This window comes from Colobus angolensis, unplaced genomic scaffold (genome assembly GCF_000951035.1).
Source record: "Colobus angolensis palliatus isolate OR3802 unplaced genomic scaffold, Cang.pa_1.0 Scaffold193, whole genome shotgun sequence".
In the NCBI taxonomy this organism is placed as follows: Eukaryota; Metazoa; Chordata; class Mammalia; order Primates; family Cercopithecidae; genus Colobus; species Colobus angolensis.
The window spans coordinates 1,821,614-1,843,978 of NW_012115077.1; the positions used below are offsets into that span (position 1 = coordinate 1,821,614).

At 37.3% G+C, this 22,365-nt stretch overlaps 1 protein-coding gene across 1 annotated transcript in view; it reads left to right on the top strand.

Annotated features, from left to right (window-relative positions):
• Positions 1–22,365, top strand: part of TAOK1 (TAO kinase 1) — a 160,944-nt gene that overhangs the window by 88,930 nt on the left and 49,649 nt on the right. The window contains exons 4-10 of the mRNA XM_011940874.1: positions 5,309–5,410; positions 7,259–7,304; positions 7,842–7,938; positions 10,010–10,123; positions 11,800–11,891; positions 19,494–19,587; positions 21,635–21,716. Coding sequence (XP_011796264.1) covers positions 5,309–5,410; positions 7,259–7,304; positions 7,842–7,938; positions 10,010–10,123; positions 11,800–11,891; positions 19,494–19,587; positions 21,635–21,716 — 627 coding nt within the window. The remainder of the gene's footprint in view (positions 1–5,308; positions 5,411–7,258; positions 7,305–7,841; positions 7,939–10,009; positions 10,124–11,799; positions 11,892–19,493; positions 19,588–21,634; positions 21,717–22,365) is intronic.

Consider the following 22,365-nt stretch of genomic DNA (forward strand, 5'->3'; position numbering starts at 1 on the left):
GTTGCTTCTTAAGAGTAACTATGTTTAGGATGTGACCTGAGTATTTAAGGTTGTCATGAAGTAGCTTAAGACCAAAGGTTTATCTGTATTTCCTGATAGGTATTAGTGAATAAGACTCTTAGTAGACTATGTAGGAAAAGATTGTTGTACTGCTTGGTTTTTTTCTGTGAACTTTTCTATATAATAGCTAATTATTCACTAGCATTTTAGAGTCTGCATTTAGGAACTTGAATCTCAGAGGAATTACTTCATTTGAGTTAAAAACAAAAACAAACCCTAACATTTGGTAATAGAAATAAGCCAAAAACACAGCAGGTGAACTTCATGGTATATAAATTATGTATCAGTAAAACTGTATGAAAAAAAGAAAGGTTGAACTTTTGAAGAAAAATCACTGAATATGGTACATAGTTATCAACATGGTTGGTGTATGATTGTAAAATTTTAATGAGTCATTAATGATAAATTTTATCAAACTCAAATTTGTCTTACCTACCTTTAGTGAAATAATTTTGTAAATTATGTAATTGAGTTGTAAACTATAAGCATGCCTTGGAGATATTATGGGTTTTGTTCTCAACCACTACGATAAAGCAAATATCATAATAAAGCAAGTCACATGAACTTTTTGGTGCCCAGTGCATATGAAAATTATGTCTAGGCCTGGTGCAGTAGCTTACACCTGTAATCCCAACACTTTGGAAGGCCGAGGCAGGCAGATCACTTGAGGTCAGGAGTTTAAGACCAGGCCAACATGGTGGAAAATCCTGTCTCTACTAAAAATACAAAAATTAGCCAGGCGTGATTACACGTGCCTGTAATTCCGAGGTACTTGGGAGGCTGAGGCAGGAGAATCACTTGAACTCAGGAGGCAGAGGCACGAGAATCACTTGAAGCCAGGAGGCGAAGGCTGCAGTGAGTCAGGATTGTGCTGTCGCACTCCAGCCTGGACAGCAACATGAGACTCCATCTAAAAATATATATATATATATATATATATCTCCATGCTATACTGTAGTCCATTAAGTGTGCAGTAACGTTTTGTCTAAAAAAGACAATGTACATACCTTAATTTTAAAATATTTTCTTTCTTTTTTTTGAGATGGAGTCTCACTCTGTCACCAGGCTGGAGTGCAGTGGTGCAGTCTCAGCTCACTGCAACCTCCGCCTCCCGGGTTCAAGTGGTTCTCCTGCCTCAGCTTCCCGAGTAGCTGGGACTACAGGTGCCTGCCACCACACCCGGCCTAAAATATTTTATTTCTAAAAAGATGCTAATGATATTTGAGCCTTCAGCATGTCATAGTATTTTTGCTGCTCGAGGATCTTCTATGTTGATGGCTTCTGACTGATCAGGGTAGTGGTTGCTGAAGGTTAAGGTGGTTGTGGCAATTTCTTAAAATCTAATAACAGTGAAGTTTGCCCTATCAGTTTTCTCTTTCACAAAAGATTTCGCTGTAGAATGCAATGATGTTTGACAGCATTTTACCACAATAAAACTTTCAAAATTGGAGTCAATCCTCTGTAACTCTATTACTGCTTTATCAACTAAGTTTATGTAATATTCAGAAATTACTTTATTTGCCCATCTATTACAAGCAGTTTCTCATCCACTCAAGTTTTATCATGAAATTGCAGGAGTTGAGTCACATCTTCAGGCTCCATGTGCAAATCCAGTTTTCCTGCTGTTTCCACCACATCTGCAATTACTTCCTCCACTGAAATCTTGAACCCCTCAAAGTCATTCATCAGGGTTGGAATTCACTTATTCCAGACTCCTGATAATGTTGCTAATTTGCACTCCCATCAGTCGGAAATGTTCTTAATGGCATCTATAATGAATTATTTCCAGAAGGTACTCAGTTTACTTTGCCACTGTCCATCAGACAAATTGCTGTCTACGGCAGCTATAGCCTTTTTTTGTTTTTGTTTTTTTTTGAGATGGAGTTCACTCTTGTCGCCCAAGATGGAGTGCAATGGCATGATCTTGGCTCACTGCAATCTCTGCCTCCTGGTTCAAGCGATTTTCCTGCCTCAGCCTCTCAAGTAACTGAGATTATAGGCCTGCGTCCCCATGCCTGACTGAATTTTGTATTATTAGTAGAAACAGGGTTTTACTGTGTTGGCTAGGCTGGTCTCGAACTCCTGACCTCAGGTGATCCACTTGCCTTGGCCTCCCAAAGTGTTGGGATTACAGGCATGAACCACCGTGCCCGGCTGCTATAGCCTTTCTTTTCTTTTCTTTTCTTTTTTTTGAGATGGAGTTTCGCTCTTGTTGCCCAGGCTGGAGTGCAATGGCGTGGTCTCGGCTCACCACAACCTCCGCCCCCCTGGATTCAAGCGATTCTCCTGCCTTAGCCTCCCAAGTAGCTGGGATTACAGTCATGTACCACCATGCCCAGCTCATTTTGTATTTTTTTAGTAGAGACTGGGTTTCACCATGTCGGTCAGGCTTGTCCTGAACTCCTGACCTCAGGTGATCCGCCCACCTCGGCCTCCCAAAGTGCTGGGATTACAGGCATGAGCCACCGTGCCCAGCCAGCCTTTCTTAAATAATAAGGCTTGGAACTCGAAATTATTCCTTGATCCGTGGGCTACAGAATGGATGGTGTATTCGTGGGAATGAAAACAACATAGATCTCCTTTTATGTCTCTATCAGAGTTATTGGGTGGCTAGGTGCACTGGCAAAGACCAGTAATATTTTGAAAGGAATCTTTCTGAGCAGTAAATCTCAACAGTGGCCTTATATTCACTAAACCATGCTTAAACAAAAATACTGTCATCTAGAGGCTTTGTTGTTTCATTGAACAAGCACAGGCAGAGTAGAATTTTTGGAATAGTAAATGTGCATTGACTTCAGCTTAAAATCACAAGCTGCGTTAGCCCCTAACAGCCTGTCCTTTGAAACTTTGAAACCAGGCATTTCATAGTTGCTCTGTAGCCTTGAAAGTCCTAGATAGTATCTTCTTCCAATATAAGGCTATTTTGTCTACACTGAAGATCTCTTAGCTGGGCATGGTGGCTCACACCTGTAATCCCAGCACTTTGGGAGGCAGAAGTACGTGGATCACTTGAGGCCAGGAGTTTGAGACTAGCTTGGCCAACATGGTGAAACCCTGTTTCTACTGAAAATAGAAAAATTAGCCAGATATGGTAGTCCACATGCCTGTAGTCCCAGCTACTAGGGAGGCTGAGGCAGAAGGAATGCTGAACCCAGGAGGCACAAGTTGCAGTGAGCCAAGATTATGCCACTGCACTCCAGTGTGGGTGACAGTAAGACTCTCAAAAAAAAGAAAGAAAATCTGTTGTATAATGTAGCTACCTTCCTCAGTGACGCATTGGCTAGATCTTCTGGATAACTTGCATGTAGCTTCTACATCAGTACTTGCTGCTTCACCTTGCACTTTTCTTTTTTTTTTTGAGACAGTCTCTCTCACCCAGGCTAGAGTGCGGTGGCACTATCTTGGCTCACTGCAGCCTCCACCTTCCGGGTTCAAACAATTCTCCTTCCTTTGCCTTTCCTCCCTAGTAACTAGGACTACAGGCATGCACCAACACACTCAGCTAATTTTTGTATGTTTAGTGGAGATGGAGTTTCACCATGTTGGCCAGGCTGGTCTTGAACTCCTAACCTCAAGTGATCTGTCCACCTTAGCCTCCCAAAGTGCTGGGATTGATTATAGGAGTGAGCCACCGTGCCGGCCTACCTTGCACTTTTATTTTACGGAGATGATTTCTTTCCTTGCACCTGATGAAGCAACCTCTGTTAGTTTCCAACTTTTCTTCAGCTTCCTCACCTCTCTCAGCCTTTGTAGAGTTAAAGAGAGTTAGGGCCGTCCTCTAGATTAGGCTTTGTTTTACAGGAATGTTGTGGCTGATTTGATTTTCTATCCAGGCCATTAAAGCTTTCTTCATATCAACAATAAACTTGTTTTGCCTTCTTATCATTCATATCTTCACTGGAGTAGCACTTTAAATTGTCTTCGATAACTTTTTCTTTGCATTTACAACTTGGCTAACTATTTGGCGCAAGAGGCCTAGCTTCAAAGCTTGTCTCAGCTTTTGACATGCCTTTCTCACTAAGCTTAATTACTTGTAACTTTTGAATTAAAGTGATAGATATGTGAGTATTCCATTCACTTGAACACTTAGGGGTCACTGTGGGGTTATTAATGGCCTAATTTCAACTTTATTGTGTCTCAGAGAATAAGGAGGCCCAAGGAAAGGGAGACAGACAGGGTAATGGCTGGCTGGTGGAGCTGTCAGAATACATTTATTAAAGATTAGATTCACCGTCTTATATGGGCACAGTTCATGGCTCCCCAAAACGATTACAATAGTAACATCAACAATTACTGATCACAGATCACCATAACAGATATAATAATAATGATGAAAAAGTTTGAAATATTGTGAGTGACCAAAAGGTGACATAAAGGCATCAAGTGAGCACATGCTATTGGAAAAATGGTGCTGGTGGACAGGATTGCTACAACCCTTCAATTTGTTTTAAAAAAAAAAGTAGTATCTGTGAAGTACAATAAAGCGAAGCGCTGTAAATTGAGATATGCCTGTATATGAATATTACTTATTTATTTTATTTTTGAGATGGAGTCTGGCTCTGTCACCAGGCTGGAGTGCAGTGGCTCGATCTCAGCTCAGTGCAACCGCTACCTCCCAAGTTCAAGCAATTCTTCTGCCTCAGCCTCCCGAGTAGCTGGGACTATAGGCGCATGCCACCACGTCCAGCTGATTTTTGTATTTTTAGTAGACAGGGTTTCACCATGTTGGCCAGGATAGTCTTGATCTCCTGACCTCGTGATCTGCCAGCCTCAGCCTCCCAAGGTGCTGGGATTACAGGTGTGAGCCAGCGTGCCCGGCTGAATATAATTTATTTAAACTTTTTAATTTTGACATTTTATCTAAAAATTATCACATTTTGAGAGGCCAAGACAAGTGAATCACTTGAGGTCAGGAGTTTGAGACCAGTCTCAGCAATATAGTGAAACCCCATCTCTACAAAAAATAGAAAAATTAGATGAGCATGGTGGTGTGTGCCTGTAGACCCAAATATTTGGGGGGCTGAGGTGGGAGGATCACTTGAGGTCACGAGATGGAGGTTGCAGTGAGCTGGGATCGTGCCACTGCACTCCCGCCTGGGTGAAAGAGCGAGACCCTCCCAGTAAGTAAGTAAAACCAAGCAAACTTGCATGTTCTTAACCCTTCTCAATTTAGTAATTACATTTATTCTTATATAACTTTCTGAGGAAAAGCCCTGTTCGTAATTCTTTACCTTTTTTCTCCCCACAGAAATGGCAGGATATTATTAAGGAAGTCAAGTTTCTACAAAGAATAAAACATCCCAACAGTATAGAATACAAAGGCTGCTATCTACGTGAACACACAGCATGGGTTGGTATTTGCTTTCCCCTTGTTGCAATTTTAGCTGATTTTGGTTTGTAATGAATTAATTCAGAATGTCTCATACTGGTTATGTAAACACATGCAAAATCACCTGAAATGTTAGTTCGTACTGAAAGAAAACAAGCAATATTTCCTAGAACTTGTAGGCAATAAGAGATGATAGAATTTTTGCAAGTCTTACTGCAGAGATTTTTCAGAATTCTGTTGACCTTTGTGTGTATGATAAAATGTCCTCTGACAGTTTTAGTAGTACCATTCAAACATTATGAAAACAATCATGTTACTTGAGATTGAAAGTTAGCATATATTTTCTTGACATAAATGTACTGTAATGCATTTAACCAGAAAGATCTTGGTGAAATTTGGGTGAATCCTGGTGAAATTAGAACTGATCATGATTCCTTGGCCGAATAATATAATACTAAAGAGAGAGAATTGTTGCCCTTTATTATAAGAAGTAGAAATTAATTTTGCCCTTTTGTTACCAGGAATGGCCCCTTATTTTGAATAATTAATAAGCCGCAGCTAAGTATCATTTTAGTATACTTACTGTAGATTTAGATTTGTAGTGTTTGGTGCATTTTTATCCAGTTTGTTTTGGTGGTGGTAGTGATGACTTGTAAAATTGAGGCTATGATTAAAGAAAAAGCAGTAATATTAGACGGGTAACCTCTCTGCCTCTCAGGGTTCTCCATCCATAAAATAAGGATACTAATAGGACCTACCTCATAAGGTCATTCTGAGGATTAAATTGGTTACTATATGAAAAATACCTGGCACATAGGAAGTGCTCTGTGTTTGTTTTCAAAGAAACAGCTGTGACCTAAGCTTTGTATAGTTTTCCCTCAGTATCTGTGGGGGATTTGGTTCCAGGACACCCACCCCCAGGATACCAAATCCCTTCTATAAAATGGAGTATCTGCACATAACCTATGCACATCCGCCTATTAATTTTTTCAATCATCTGTAGATTAGTTATAATACTACAATGTGAATGCCATGTAAATAGTTGTTATGTTGTATTGGCTTTTTGTTTTATTTTTGTTGTTATGTTGTAATTTTTTTAAATTTTATTTATTTGTGAGACGGAGTCTCTGTGTCGCCCAGGCTGAAGTGCAGTGGTGCAGTCTCGGCTCACTGCAAGCTCCGTCTCCTGCCTCAGCCTCCCGAGTAGCTGGGACTGCAGGCACCCGCCACCATGCCCAACTAATTTTTGATATTTTTAGTAGAAACGGGGTTTCACCATGTGAGCCAGGGTGGTCTCAATCTCCTGACCTGGTGATCTGCCCGCCTTGGCCTCCCAAAGTGCTGGGATTATAGGCGTGAGCCACCACGCTTGGCCAATTTTTTTATTTTTTCAATTATTTTTGATACATAGTTGGTTGAATCTACAAATCTAGAACCCACAGATGTGAAGGGCTGACTATACGTATAATTCTAGAGAACACAGTTTTCTGTCTTCTAACAATGATCGGTATTGTTACTATAGATTTGTAGTAATGGAATATGTGTATTTCTTTATAATTTTAATTAGTAATTATATATGAAATGCACAGCTTATAGAAGTTATTATATGTTGGCATTATTAAAAGATTAATGTATCATTGTCTTGACTGCATTTAACAAATCACTGAATACATAACTATTTTTTATTAAAAAGTTTTAAAAATGTATTTTTCTGAGAAATATCTATATAACTGTATTTTTTTTTTAAGGTAAATGGTGACTAGAATTTTACTTCAAACTATCTTCTTGATCTACTGGGTGAATTTATTTTATCTTAAATATAATCTTTATAATAATATATTTTAATGCTTTTATAATTTTTCCATGTAGCTTGTAATGGAATATTGTTTAGGATCTGCTTCAGATTTACTAGAAGGTAAGTTTCCTTTGATTATTTTTTTAAAAGTATTCACAGAATAAAATGACAATTTAGTTAGACATTATTTAAATGATATTAATACCAAATAATGTAAAACTTTCCAGAAAGAGCAGAACTCTTAATCTTCAGATTCTCAGCATGGTATATGCTGTCCTTATTAAATATACAGTAGCTTAAAATAGTCATGTTTTCTCTCATTGTGACTTTACAAGTATTTTTCTGAATTCTCTGTTACTCTGCTCCTCCTGTTCAAAACAAAGATAAGTGAGAATAAAGAGAGAACTCTGCTGCTATTGTTTTTACATCACCAAATAATTATTTAATATCATTAGCTAAGAGAAGAATTGGCTATGAACTGTGCTTTAACAACTGGCACAACTGTGTACAAGTTACAAAGTTTAATAATCTTTACCATCTTGGAAAATAAATCTCTTCTCGCTAAGTATCAGTTTTTTGAAATTGCCCCATGTATTAGATATATATTTTTTTAACAAAAATGTTCTGTGTATTAATTATTTTCAAATAAATTTTAAGTTCACAAAAAGCCATTACAAGAACTGGAAATAGCAGCAATTACACATGGTGCTCTCCAGGGATTAGCCTACTTACATTCTCATACTATGATTCATAGGTAAGTGCTTTGGAAATTATCATATATTGATAAGTAAATGGCTTGTTGCATATTATCAACTTTAGAATTTATTAACCCTAAAGTTTTTATTGGTTAAAGCCAAATAAAATAATATAAACTCATTTTTTTTTAGACTTTTCATATCCTAAAATGAACATAGTGGTATACTTGATCTCTCTAGGATTTTTTTTTTTTTTTTTTTTTGAGACAGAGTCTTGCTCTGTCGCTCAGTCTGGAGTGCAGTGGCATGATCTGGGCTCACTGCAACCTCCGCCTCCTGGGTTCACACTATTCTCCTGCCTCAGCCTCCCCAGTAGCTGGGACTACAGGCGAGAGCCACCGCGCCCGGCTCTCTAGGATAATTTTTATCTTTGCCTATATGTGCTGCTGGACCTTGTAAAAGTATGTATACTTTTTAGATTAGTGGTAGAAATTTAGCTGTAGAATCATTTAATTTGCAACTGGAATGGGCATTAGAGAATCATACAGTTTTTCTTTCTCATTTTACAGGTAAAATCACTGATGTCTCAATTTGTGACTGTAATTTCCTAAGGGTTGCAAAGCTGAATAGATTAGAGCTAGAACTAAACCTAGATCTTTTTTCTTCTTGGTAACTGATAATGACGGATTTATTCCATTGATTCCATGACATATGGACGAATAAAAGCTGCTTAAGGCCAGGCAAAGTGGCTCACACCTGTAATCCCAGCACTTTGAGAGGCCTAGGCGGGTGGATCACTTGAGGTCAGGAGTTCCGAGACCAGCCTGGCCAATATGGTGAAACCTTGTCTCCAATGAAAATACGAAAATTAGCTGGGCTTTGTTGTGGGCATCTGTAATCCCAGCTACTTGTGAGGCTGAGGGAGGAGAATAGCTTGAGCCCGGAAGGCGGAGGTTGCAGTGAGCTGAGATTGTGCCACTGCACCCCAGCTTGGGTGACAGAGTGAAGCTCTGTCTCAAAAAAAAAAAAACAGAAGCTGCTTAAGACTCTTTATGCTTTTGAGCTGTGGTCCTTGATAATCCTTGATTATGGATAATAACTTTGGAGTTAAAACATTTTATAATGAATTTTTGGCACTGGTATTGGTTCTAGCTGTTGTAGAAGAAAGTTAGTATTTTCTTATACATATATGAACCAGGCAGTACATATTAAACTATATAGTAGAGTCATTGTGAGTTAATGGGTTATCATTTTTTAACATCGGCATAAGATCTGAGAGATACCTCCAAGCTAGTAAATAAGTGAATGCCATAGTTGAAATTTCAACCTAAGTTTTTCTCAAATTTAAGATACCTCTCCATTTAAAAAAAAATCTAAGAAAAATAGATTCATTTCGTGTTATGCTCTAAAATATTATAGTAAGAATTAAGGGCTTGGAAATTCAGCACTTTAATTTCTATTTTAATTTTTGAATAATTAAGTATATATTTAATGCTAATTAGACAGATGGTCTTATTATATAAATACCTGTTTTCTTAGTTTAATAGACTGTTGCTATTTCAGAAAAGTAAATTTGGGATCATTGATACTACATTATCCATATATTTCAGTTTTTATTTTATATTTAGGAAAACTATGCTGAAATTTGGAAATGATACGAATATATCTTTATGTATTTACTTACTTTGAATAAGTGTTTTTCAAAAAGTTTGGAGAATAAGGTTCTTTATGTTTTCTTTTTTGTTTTTACGTTAAGTATGGATACTCAGAAATCTTATGTATGATAAAGAGATTGTTTGCTAATTACAATGTATTTTTAAAAACCATTGTTTCTACCAATAAACAGAAACTAAAATATAAACTGCATGCTCCAGTGAACTAATTTTCTTTTTTTTTCTGCTATTTGTCTTCTCTTTTAGAAAAGTATTACTATATGTTTATTTGAATTCTGTAGTTTTTTGTTTTCTAATTTGAATATTAATTCTCATTATCTCAATTGTGTGATTACCCCAGCACTTAATTATTTTGATTTCTCCTTCTCTATCTTATGAATTCTTGTTTTATTTTTATCGTTTTAAACATAATCTAATGAGGGAAAGTTAAGTAATTTTCTGTATTCCCTAAACCTAGAGATATCAAAGCAGGAAATATCCTTCTGACAGAACCAGGCCAGGTGAAACTTGCTGACTTTGGATCTGCTTCCATGGCATCACCGGCCAATTCCTTTGTGGGAACGCCATATTGGTAAGAATAGTTAAAGCAGTCAGCAGCCGTTTTAAGTGTCTGTCTGTGTTTAACATGAAATACAAATGAAGTGGAAGGTAAAGTACTGTCAGGAATGTTAAACTCGGCCAGGTGCAATGGCTCACACCTGTAATCCCAGGACTTTGGGAGGCCGAGGCAGACAGATCGCTTAAGGTCAGGAGTTTGAGACCATCCTGGCCAACATGGTGAAACCCTGTCTCTACCAAAAAGTACAAAAATTAGCCGGGTGTGGTGATGCACGTCTGTAGTCCCAGCTACTTGACAGGCTGAAGTGGGAGAATCACTTGAACCCAGGAGGCAGAGGTTGCAGTGAGCCGAGATTGTGCCACTGTACTCCAGCCTGGGCAACAGAGTGAGACCCTGTCTCTCAAAAAAAAAAGAAAGATTAAAAATTGAAAAAAAGAATGTAGGACACTAATTGAAGACATGCATTAGTACTTCATTTACAAATAAGATACCCATAAGATTGATAATTGTGTGATTGAGTTGTAAGCTGCCCTAGCCACTTTTATCATGGAACACCATTTTTATTTGAAAGAAACACACAAACTATGATTATTCAGTCTTGGTTATTGTGGCAGATAATTTTCTTTAATAAACGACATGAACTTATAACTTCAAGGAAAACAACTGACAATACTTGTTGCCAATGGTAACATTCGATCTTTTAAGCAAAAATAGACTTTTTTTTTTTTTTTGAGACGGAGTCTCACTCTCTCGCCCAGGCAGGCTGGAGTGCAGTGGCGTGATCTTGGCTCACTACAAGCTCCGCCTCTTGGGTTCAAGTGATTCTCCTGCCTCAGCCTCCTGAGTAGCTGGGATTACAGGCGCCAGCCACCATGGCCAGCTAATTTTTGTATTTTTTTTTTTTTTGAGACGGAGTCTTGCTGTGTCCGCCTGGGCTGGAGTGCAATGGCCGGATCTCAGCTCACTGCAAGCTCCGCTGCCTCCGGGGTTCCCGCCATTCTCTCGCCTCAGCCTCCCAAGTAGCTGGGACTACAGGCGCCTGCCACCTCGCCCGGCTAGTTTTTTGTATTTTTTAGTAGAGACGGAGTTTCACCGTGTTAGCCAGGATGGTCTCGATCTCCTGACCTTGTGATCCACCCGTCTCGGCCTCCCAAAGTGCTGGGATTACAGGCTTGAGCCACCGCACCCGGCCTTGTATTTTTAGTAGAGATGGGGTTTCACCATGTTGCTCAGGCTTCTCAAACTCCTGACCTCGTGATCTGTCCGCCTCAGCCTCCCAAAGTGCTGGAATTACAGGTGTGAACCACTGCGCCTGGCCAAACATTAGACTTTTGTAATGGGATCCTGAGACCAAAATATTTGAGAACCACTGGCCTAAAGGATATGAAGTATTATAATCTGCAAACTGGAGCAGATGCAGAATATAATTCTGCCTTGGGAGCTTCTTTTTTTTGGGGTGGCTGTTACATGATAATGATGGATAGTGAGAATAAATCTCACATTGTATATGCATTGCTAAATATTTACCTTACAACCTGTAATGCACTTAGTTCCCATTATAAAAATTCTTATGTCCAGATATGTTGGCTAGAATTCAAACCGGTGATCTCCAGGTAGATGACTTACATTCTCAAAGAATAGTATACTTTTTAAAAAAATCTTTAATTTAAATGAACATTTTGTTCTAGGATGGCCCCAGAAGTAATTTTAGCCATGGATGAAGGACAGTATGATGGCAAAGTAGATGTGTGGTCTCTTGGAATAACATGTATTGAACTAGGTAAGCATTGTTCTTCATTACTATGGATTAAGGTTTGATCAATGTTTTACATCAATTTCTGTACCGATCTATAAAAATTATAGATTTTTATCTTAAATGTCACTTTATAAGGGGGGCAATATATTTAGTAAGGTTTTCACTTTGGTTGTTTGGTAATTTTTATTTATATTAGGGTTAGCTATATTATATTTGCTCTGTTCCATTATAGCTAAAATAATTTTCCACTGTGGTTTTAATTATGTTTGAGGAATCTATGTCTAACATTAATGAGTATTTGTTAAACACCTAGAATATGTTTATGATTACCGGATTTACCAGCTGTAGAAGATCTGTAAAGCATTCATAACTAACTGAGGTAGTTACTACTGTTTTTTTGTTTTTTTTTTTTTTTTACTTTGAATTGGGAATGAAATTAGATGTCAGACTGTCATACCTACATACCATTTTGTAACAGTTTGATATATATATGTGATTTATAAGATGGTAAGTCCAACTTCATTCAACAGGGGCCATGATGATAGGTATATGGATCACTGTAACAGGGTCTTGCAGTGAGGGAGAGAGATCGGATTCAATTTCCTGTAGCAGTTTGATTTAAAGCACACATTTTGTTCAGTTGCTCGTACATGGAACTGTGCTAAAAACAGTGGACCGTCATAACTTATGTGAGCCAGTAAACTGTCACTGCAATTGAAGATGCTGGCCATCTTCTTGCTCTGGATTTCCCAGTGGAGGTCTACCAGCCCAATAGTCTTTTCCTTTTTATCTTCTTATAAGAGCATTGCATTAAATTTTACTTATTTATTTGTTTATTTACTTACTTACTTACTTATTTATTTTAGAGACATGGTCTTGCTCTGTCACCCAGGCTGGAGTACAGTGGTGCAGTATCAGCTTACTCTAACCTCTGCTTCCTGGGATCAAGCAGTCCTCCCACCTCAGCCTCCCATATAGCTGGGACTGCAGGCGCATACCACCACACCAGGCTAATTTTTGTATTTTTAGCAGAGACAGGGTTTCGCCATGTTGTCCAGGCTGGTCTCAAACTCCTGGGCTCAAGCTATCCTCCTGCCTCAGCCTCCCACAGTGGGGGGATTTCAAGCATGAGCCACAGCGCTCATCTAAGCCATTCTGAAAGGAGTGACTGAGGATGGAAAATAATACATTAAAAGTAAAATCTATTGGTAATTTTGATTAATCATTATCTACTCGAGTTTGTCAGTTTTCGAAAACAAGTATAGGGAAAATGAGGTAAAATGAAGGTAAAATCTTGCTTGTTATTACACAGTAGATTAAAGTTATGATTTCTATTACAACCAGACTACCTTGCAGTCCAGTTTTTTTTCCTAAAACATAATCTTTAAGTATTTTCACTTTTGTTGGAAATCCTATGTTAACTACTCCCTTCAAGCTCCACATCCTGCTCTTTGTTTTATAGTTTAACAGCATCAACAAACAGAGATTTGGAGATGACCATAATGTCATACTTGTGATTTCTTTATTTTAATTTGAAGTTTGCAAAACTATTTCTTCCATTTGAAAGTACCTTTAAGTGTCCTAAACTCTAATCTCTATTCTTTTACGTATAATTCTTTTTCCTACCCATAGATCCTAATTAATTTCTTAAGAATCCTGGATACACATGTAGAGAAGCTAGTTAATGTACTCTTTGCCCATGGGATCCTTTTACTTTCTTAATGCTGGTTGATGCATACATGTGCCCCTCAGTGATAGTGAAATTGCTTTAATGGACCTGTTAGATTTCATTGATATATTTTAAGATTTATTTGATTAGAAGGCATTTGTTGGCTCATTGTTCTGCTTAAAACAAAATCTACCTAAACTTTGTAGTTTCCGTGAAATGGCTTCTTATTTCTAGCTTTTTATTCTACTTCATAAAACAGAGTTCCTTCACAATAGAAGTTTTTATACTTAAAATAAAGCAACTTTAGATGTGACTGCCTTTAAATAATTTTACATGGGTGAAATATTTGAAATAATTTCTTAGAATTTTAGGCATTCATTTGGTATCTTCACTTTTATAATCTTTCATAATAATGTTAAACATTTTACTTACAAATGTTTTGAATATTTTGAAGTGCTAAGTCAGGAACTGTATTTTAAGCCTGTTTATGGTTATAGGTGAAAGGTCTAAAGTAGCACAGGCCAGGAAAACTTTTTGCGATGAAGGAAGTATTCTGTATGTATGGCTTTTCAGCTAAGGGAGTGAATTTTCTAAAATTTTGTTTAAATACATTTGCATTTAAATAGTCACATGTGGCTAGTTAGCTACCCTGTTAGATAACACAGGTCTAGAAGTATGATTTTCGTTTTTTTTCTTTTCTTTCTTTTTTTGGGGGCGGGGAGATAGAGTCTCACTCTGTTGTCCAGGCTGGAGTGCAGTGGCACAATCTTGGCTCACTGCAACCTCCACCTCGCGGGTTCAAGGGATTCTCCTGCCTCAGCCTCCCAAGTAGCTGGGATTACAGGCGCCTGCCACCAAGCCCAGCTATTTTTTTATTTTTAGTAGAGATGGGTTTTCACCATGTTGGCCAGGCTGGTCTCCCACTCCTCACCTTAGGTGATCCACCCACCTCAGCCTCCCAAAGTGCTGGGTTTACAGACGGTGAGGTATGATTCTCAGTGCAAATCAGGTTCAGTCTTGGGACACATACTTATTATAATATGCTTTTCTATGTTGGAAGTGTTAAGGATAGCAAATTAAAACAAACTATTTTCTTACAGTATAGGTAACAGAAAAAATTTACATTAACTATACCATTATTGGTCTTGGTAAACATAGTTGTGAATAGATGGATATGACTCTTTCATGCTTTAGTGTTGCAAAGGTTGAAATTACTTGGTTATGTCTTAATACCAGGAAATCTTATAATACATAATTTTTCATGAGTGGGTTTGGTTACATGTTTCTTTATAGTTAATCTGATGAAAATTCTTAGTTTCTTGTTATTCGAACTGCATGATTATATAATCTTTGTAAAATGTACTTTATCATTTTTAATTACATAATATGTTTAGGGTATAAAATTATAGAAATACAAAGAAGTGAAAAGAAAATAAATTATTCATTGTTCTACTCTCAGCTGGGTACAGTGGCTTTACATCTGTAATCCTAGCACTTTGGGAGGCCGAGGCGGAAGGATTGCTTAAAGCCAGGAGTTTGAGACCAGCCTGGACAGCATAACAAGACCTTGTCTCCACCAAAAACAAGATAAATTAGCTAGGCATGGTAGCCTCACACCTGTAGTCCCAGCTACTTGGGAGGCTGAGGTGGGAGGATCCCCTTTAGCCCAGGAGTTTGAGGCTGCAGTGAGCTACTACACTTCAGCCTGGGTGACAGAGTGACACCCTTTCTAAACAAACAAATTAATTAAATTAAAATAATACAGGAAACAAAAGTACACAAAGTCATTTTTCCCATTGAGAGGAATAAATGAAAATATTAAATTTGAACCCATTTATCTCACCCTTTAGTGATTACTCTTCTGTATAAGTATATATAATTTGAACTCTTTCTCTGGAAATTTTATTATTGGATATTGTTTCTAAGATTTACTTTCTACTTTCTAGACCGTTCAGTTCTTCTGTCTCAGTTTCATCTAATTTCCTTTTGAGTTTTGGAGGTATTAATTTTACAGAAGCAGTTCAAATTTATGGGTAGAGACAGTTTAGAAACATGCACAAGATAATAAGAAATAGTATCTCTAACTTAAAATAAATTTGGTTTAAAATTAAGTGGTGGCTCATGCCTCTAATTGCAGCACTTTAGGAGGCCACGGTGGGAAGATCACTTGAGCTCAGGAGTTGGAGACCAGCCTGGGCAACATGGAGAAACCACGTCTCTACAAAAAATACAAAAAAATTAGTTAGGCATGGTGGCATGCGCCTGTAGTCCCAGCTGCTTGAGGGGCTGAGGTGAGAGGATCACTTGAGCCCAGGAAGTCAAGGTTGCAGTGAGCTAAGATCGTAGCACTGCACTCCAGCCTGTGTGACAGACCAAGCCTTTATCTCAAAAAAAGGAAAAAGTTTAGTAGTAGCTTATAAAAATTTGAGACAGAAAATATTTGGCCGGGTGCAGTGGCTTGTGCCTGTAATCCCAGCACTTTGGGAGGCCAAGGTGGGCAAATCACTTGAGGTCAGGAGTTTTAGACCAGCCTGGCCAACATGGGGAAACCTCATCTATACTAAAACCGCAAAAATTAGCTGGGTGTGGTGGTGCATCCCAGTAATCCCAGCTACTTGGGAGACTGAGGCAAGAGAATCTCTTGAACCAGAGAGGCAGAGGCTGCAGTGAGCTGAGATCTTGCCACTTCACTTTGATCTGGGTGACAGAGTGAGACTCTGACTCAAGAAAAAAAAAAGTTATTTGAATTTATGAGAGTCTAACACATAAATTCGGTGAATCTCTTCTGTGATTTTTAGCCAAGTTTAATGTTCTTTGATAAAATTGAGAGATTTTTAATTTAATAGTGAATGACAAAATTAAAAAGATATGTTCTAGTTTGATATAGGTTTGATATATTGATGGTATACCATTTAAAAGACTTAGTGACCAAGAGGTTTATTCACATTGTAGGTTGAAGTGGAATGGGGATTCAGAATTTGAACAGAGAAAGGAGGGCATCTGCTTAAGGAGAGAAAAGATGATCACAAAGATGGGATATTGGTTACATGGGAGGAATTTATCAGATAGAAAAATAAATTAAGGGCCAGGCGTGGTGGCTCATGCCTGTAATCCCAGCACTTTGGGAGGCCAAGGCTGGCAGATCACCTGAGGTCAAGAGTTCGAGACCAGCCTGGTCAACATGGTGAAACCCTGTCTCTACTAAAAATACAAAAATTAGCCGGGCATGGTGGCCCATGCCTTGTAGTCCCAGCTCAGGAGGCTGAGGCAGGAGAATTGCTTGAACCTGGGAGGCACAGGTTGCAGTGAGCTGAGATTGTGCCACTGCACTCCAGCCTGGCAACAGAGCGAGACTCCGTCTCCAAAAAAAAAAAAAAAAAAAAAAAAATATATATATATATATATGTTAAGGATAATGAGAGCAGGGTTTCTCTCATTGTCAGAGAAGGATTTTACAAATGTGGAAAGAGAAAGCTAGAAATAAACACGATGTTGGATTGGAATTTGAGATATTGTACTACAATATTTATTGTTTTTAAATATAAATATCTAATATATGTCATGTATTTGTACACATAGGTGTATAAAAGTATTATGTACATGTATATATTCCCAACTCTGTTCATTGAGCGTGTCTGAGAGCAGTGATACCTCAGCAGCAGTAAGCACACCTAGCACAACAGCCCCTTGGAGAAATGATTGATCCAGGGTCTGGGCTAGTGAAAACATAAGATGAAGCTAGGACATCTTAGTGTACCAGAAAGCAAGAAAGTAACCAAATAATAATGGGACCATGTCCAAAAGACACAAGCCAGCTTAAAAAGGTTTCTACTGTTCAAATATGAGATAATTTGAACATCAAAATAAATGATATATTATAACTTATTAAAATAAAAATCTGTGACTCCATACAATAAATAAAAGAATAAAGTTGAAAGTTTCATGAGAAGCAGAATATTTATGTAGATTCAGAGTACCATCTTGCAAAATGCTTATTAATTACAAAGGAGGAAAGGGAAACTTTATCATGAAGAAGACTGGCAGACATGGGCCTTAATCAAGTGATCAAAGTGAATACCATCAATAACAGAACTTCTCAAAATCAAGTGCCACCTCATAGGATACAAATTATAGCATTACCTCTGTGATACTCCTGCCAAAGGTGTTTAGCCTAACTCTGATAATAGGAAATGTCAGAAAATCTCAAACTAAGGTACATTCAAGAGTCCTGTATATCTGAGTATCTTCAGAGGATTGGTTCCAGAACCCCCTCAGATAAGAAAATGTGCAGATGCTAAAATGGCTTAGTTTTTCATGTAACCTATGCATATCCTCCCATATACTTTGAATAATCTCTGGATTACTTACAATACCTAATATAATATAAATGCCATGTAAGTAGCTGTCTTAAAAATTTGTATTTTTGTCTGGGCGCGATGGCTCACACCTATAATCCCAGCACTTTGGGGGGCCGAGGCGGGTGGATCCCCTGAGGTTGGGAGTTTGAGACCAGCCTGACCAACATGGAGAAACCCCGTCTCTACTAAAAATACAAAATTAGCCAGGCATGGCAGCGCACACCTGTAATCCCAGCTACTCGGGAGGCTGAGACAGGAGAGAATCTCTTGAACCCTGAAGATGGAGGTAGTGGTGAGCCAAGATTGCGTCATTGCACTCTAGGCTGGGCAACAAGAGTGAAATCACGTCTCAAAAAATAAATAAATAAATAAAAATTGTTAATTTTTTTATTGTTAAAAAGTCTTTGTTGTTATTTTTATTATTTTTTCCCCAGATATTTTCAGTCTGTGGTTGAAATATTTCAGTTGGTTGGTTCAGTCTGTGGATGCAGAACTTACAGATACAGAAGGGCAACCATACTTCAATTTGTCAAAGTCATGACTTCAACTTTTACCTTAAGAAACTAAAACAAAGAGCAAATTGAACACAAAATAAGCAGAGGATTATGATGATCAAAGCAGAAATCAGTTGAATAGAAAACTGAAAAACAATAGAGAAAATCAGTGAAACCAAAAACTAGTACTCTGAGATCAATAAAATGGTTAAACCTCTAGCCAGACTAATCACAAAATAAAAGAGAAAAGACACAAATTTCCAATATCAGGAGTAAGAGATTATAATCACTATAGATTTTACAGGTATTAAAAGAGTAATGGGGAAATATGAACAATTTTATGTCAATAAATTTGACAACTTGGATAAAATGAACAAATTCCTTGAAGATTGCCAATACTCAAAGCTCACTATTGCTACATGGGATATTATTGGGACATTTGAATGAAATTTGAATGTAGTTTGGGGATTGGATGATAGTCTTATATCACTATTAAATGGCCTGATTTAATGGATGTATTATGATTCTTTAGGAAAATGTTCTTCTTTATAGGAAATACACACTCAAGTATATATTAAGGATGGTGAGACATCAGGTCAGCAATTTATTCTCAATTGATTCACTTGAAAAAGTTCTTGGAGGCTGGGTGCAGTGGCTCACACCTGTAATCCCAGCACTTTGAGAGGCTGAGTTGGGAGGATCACTTGAGCTCAAGAGTTCAAGACCATCTTGGGCAACATGGTAAAACCCCATTTCTACAGAAAATACAAAACATAATTGGGCATGGTGGTGCACACCTGTGGTCCCAGCTACTCGGGAGGCTGAGGTAGGAGGATTGCTTGAGCACAGGAGGTCAAGGCTGTAGTGAGCCGAGATTGTCCCACTGCACTCCAGCCTGGGTGACAGAGTGAGACCCTATCTCAGAAAAAAAAAAAAAAAAGAAAAGGGGAATAAAAAAAAGCTCTTTGAACTCTACTTGTAATTTTTTGTATAAGTTTAAGATTGTTTCAAAATAAAATCATTATAAAAAAGAAAAGAAAAACGTGCCCAGTACTAGAGTACCCCTGGCACCTATTTTAACAGGAATGTTTCCTTTCTTTTACAGCGGAAAGGAAGCCTCCTTTATTTAATATGAATGCAATGAGTGCCTTATATCACATAGCCCAAAATGAATCCCCTACACTACAGTCTAATGAATGGTGAGTATTGTTAATATATATATTGCTCAATGTTGGATAAATGAAATGCTTTTTCATAATCTGTTATCAAAGTGATTTAATTTCAATTAGGTAAAATGTATCACCTTATAAGATATTAAAAATAGATTTATTTTAGCCTTTTAAATATTAGATTTATTCTTTATCATGTTTCCATTTCATAGCATATATATATAACTGAGTTCAGAAAAGGATGGATGATGTCACATGAGTGTAAAAAGTATTCATTTTTATTACTTTTTCTTTAAATTTAGGAATACCTAATCCTAATTAAATAATAAATAGCATTTAAGCATTAATATTTTATAACTAAACTATATGTATTATTACAACCTATAGTGATATTTGATTGCAAGATGGTTTATAATTTATATGATATAAAAATATAGGTAAAATGATTTGACTTTATCAAAATTACCAGGTAATTAAAAATTTTGGGATCACTCTAACTATAATATGTTATTCAGTTTTATCTGATATTCCTTCTAGGGCTTCATTGATTTGATAAAATTTAGTCCATTCGTGTAAAGAGGTTTATGGACAACAGATTGACAATTTTAGAAAACTAGGATTTTTTATCAACAGTATAAAATTGTAGTAGAAAATTAATTCCTCGGGTGTACCTAGCATTTGATAAATTCTAGGGGAATAGCTAGCATATTTAATAAATATTTTGAAAATCACAGATATGTAAATTAGGGGTACTTAATTATTTAAAGAGTACATAATTATGTCTCATTCATTTAAGTCTTTGCCATTTAAGAATGTGCCATATAACTCTACTAAACTAATAATGCTAAAACTCTGTGCCAAAAGATTTTTTCTGTATAACTCTGTGTTTAGAATTATGTAGAACGAATCTTTTGACACTGAGTTTAGTGTTGTGGTATGCTTTAGTACATTTTGTGCTGCTGTAACAGAGTATCAGAGGCCGGGTAATTTATAAAGAACAGAAAGTTATTTCTCATTTTCTGGAGGCTGGGAAGTCCAGGATCAAGGCACTGGCAGGTTAGGACCTGGCCCTCCTGCTTACAATATAGTGCCTTTAACTCTGCATCCTTTGCAGGGGAGAACCATTGTGTCCTCACATGGCAGAGAGCAGGAGAGAGAGAACCCTCTCCCACAAGCCCTTTTTATAGCAGCATTAATCCATTCATGACCTGAACAACTCCCATTAGGCCCCACCTCCCAACACTGTTGCATTGGAGATTAAGTTTCAACATCAGTTTTGGAGGAAAAAAACATTGAAACCATAGTTGATACATGTAAGTAATAAATGTATTGAACACAGACTGTGTTTACACTGTGTTTGAGACTTGGGGATTTATAAAATAATTCTTGCCTACAAGGAACTTAAAATCTTATTTGAATATTGGAGACAAACATTGATGGAGTAATTATTTACTGCCTTACTCACTGAACTCTTGTCAATAACGCTATATAATAATGTGTTACAGACTTCTAACGTTTTAAAAAATACCTTAATAGGTTTTCTAGGTTTAATGGAAGTCTTACCCATTTGCTCAGGGGCACCAAATACTCAGGTATAAAAATGCTCTCTCCAGAGCAGATAGAGTGATATTCTGAAACATGCTATGTAGAAGATGATCCAAGGGGCAAATAAGAAAAGAGCTTATTATAAGAAAGGCTTAGCAAAAAGGAAAAGGAAAAAAAAGGGAATTGGAAAGGAATGTTATCTTGGGTTTCAGTGCAAAAAAAAAAAAAAACGAAAAAAAGGAGATAGGCTTCCCTCATTTTGCCTCAATACAGTAGTATGAGTTGTGATATTTAAATATGTAGGAGCAGGATTTTAAAGTAATCTGTGTGAATTTATCTTTGGAAAATGGTAAACATTCATTGGTTGCTTTAGATAGATCTTCATAGACTTATATGAAACTATATAGTCTCTGCTTTTTTTAAATCATTCCCTTTCCATTCCCCTTCCCATCAGTAGGCACGTTTCTTGATTTGTGGATGTATTTTTAAAGGAAATAGCAATGTGTTCACTTGATACTTTCCTTTACAATAGGTCTGATTATTTTCGCAACTTTGTAGATTCTTGCCTCCAGAAAATCCCTCAAGATCGACCTACATCAGAGGAACTTCTAAAGGTCAGTTCTATTACAGTTTATTTATTTATTTTATTTTAAGACAAGGCCTCACTTTGTCACCCAGGCTGCAGTGCAGTGGCACAATCACGTCTCCTGCAGCCTTGACCTCCCAAGCTCAAGCGAGCCTCCTACCTCAGCCTCCCAAGTAGCCAGGACTATAGACACACGCCACTAAACCCAGCTAATTAGGGTTTTGTCACATTGCCCAGGCTGTTCTCAAACTCCTGGGCTCACGTGATCCACCTGCCTCAGCCTCTTAAGTGCTGGGATTACAGGCGTGAGCCACCAGTTCCATTATACTTTAAATTTGTTCTTAGCCCTGAGAAATGATTGTAAAGAATGTGTTTTATTATTTGATTCTGAATTAGGATTAAGTAGACTCGACTAGTTTTTACTAATACTAGTTTTTTATACTATTGTTTCTGAGAACTTTTCTTAGATACTAAATTTTTTAATTTCTTTTTTCAAATTGATTAGCTGCTCTTACCATGTCTAAATAGAATGTATAGTTAAGTATTCAAATAGCTCAATACTTAATATGTTCAAGAATATAATCATGAGTTATAAATTTTAATTCATATGGAACAATGTCTTTTTTTTTTTTTGGAGACGGAGTCTCACTCTGTTGCCCAGGCTGGAGTGCAGTGGC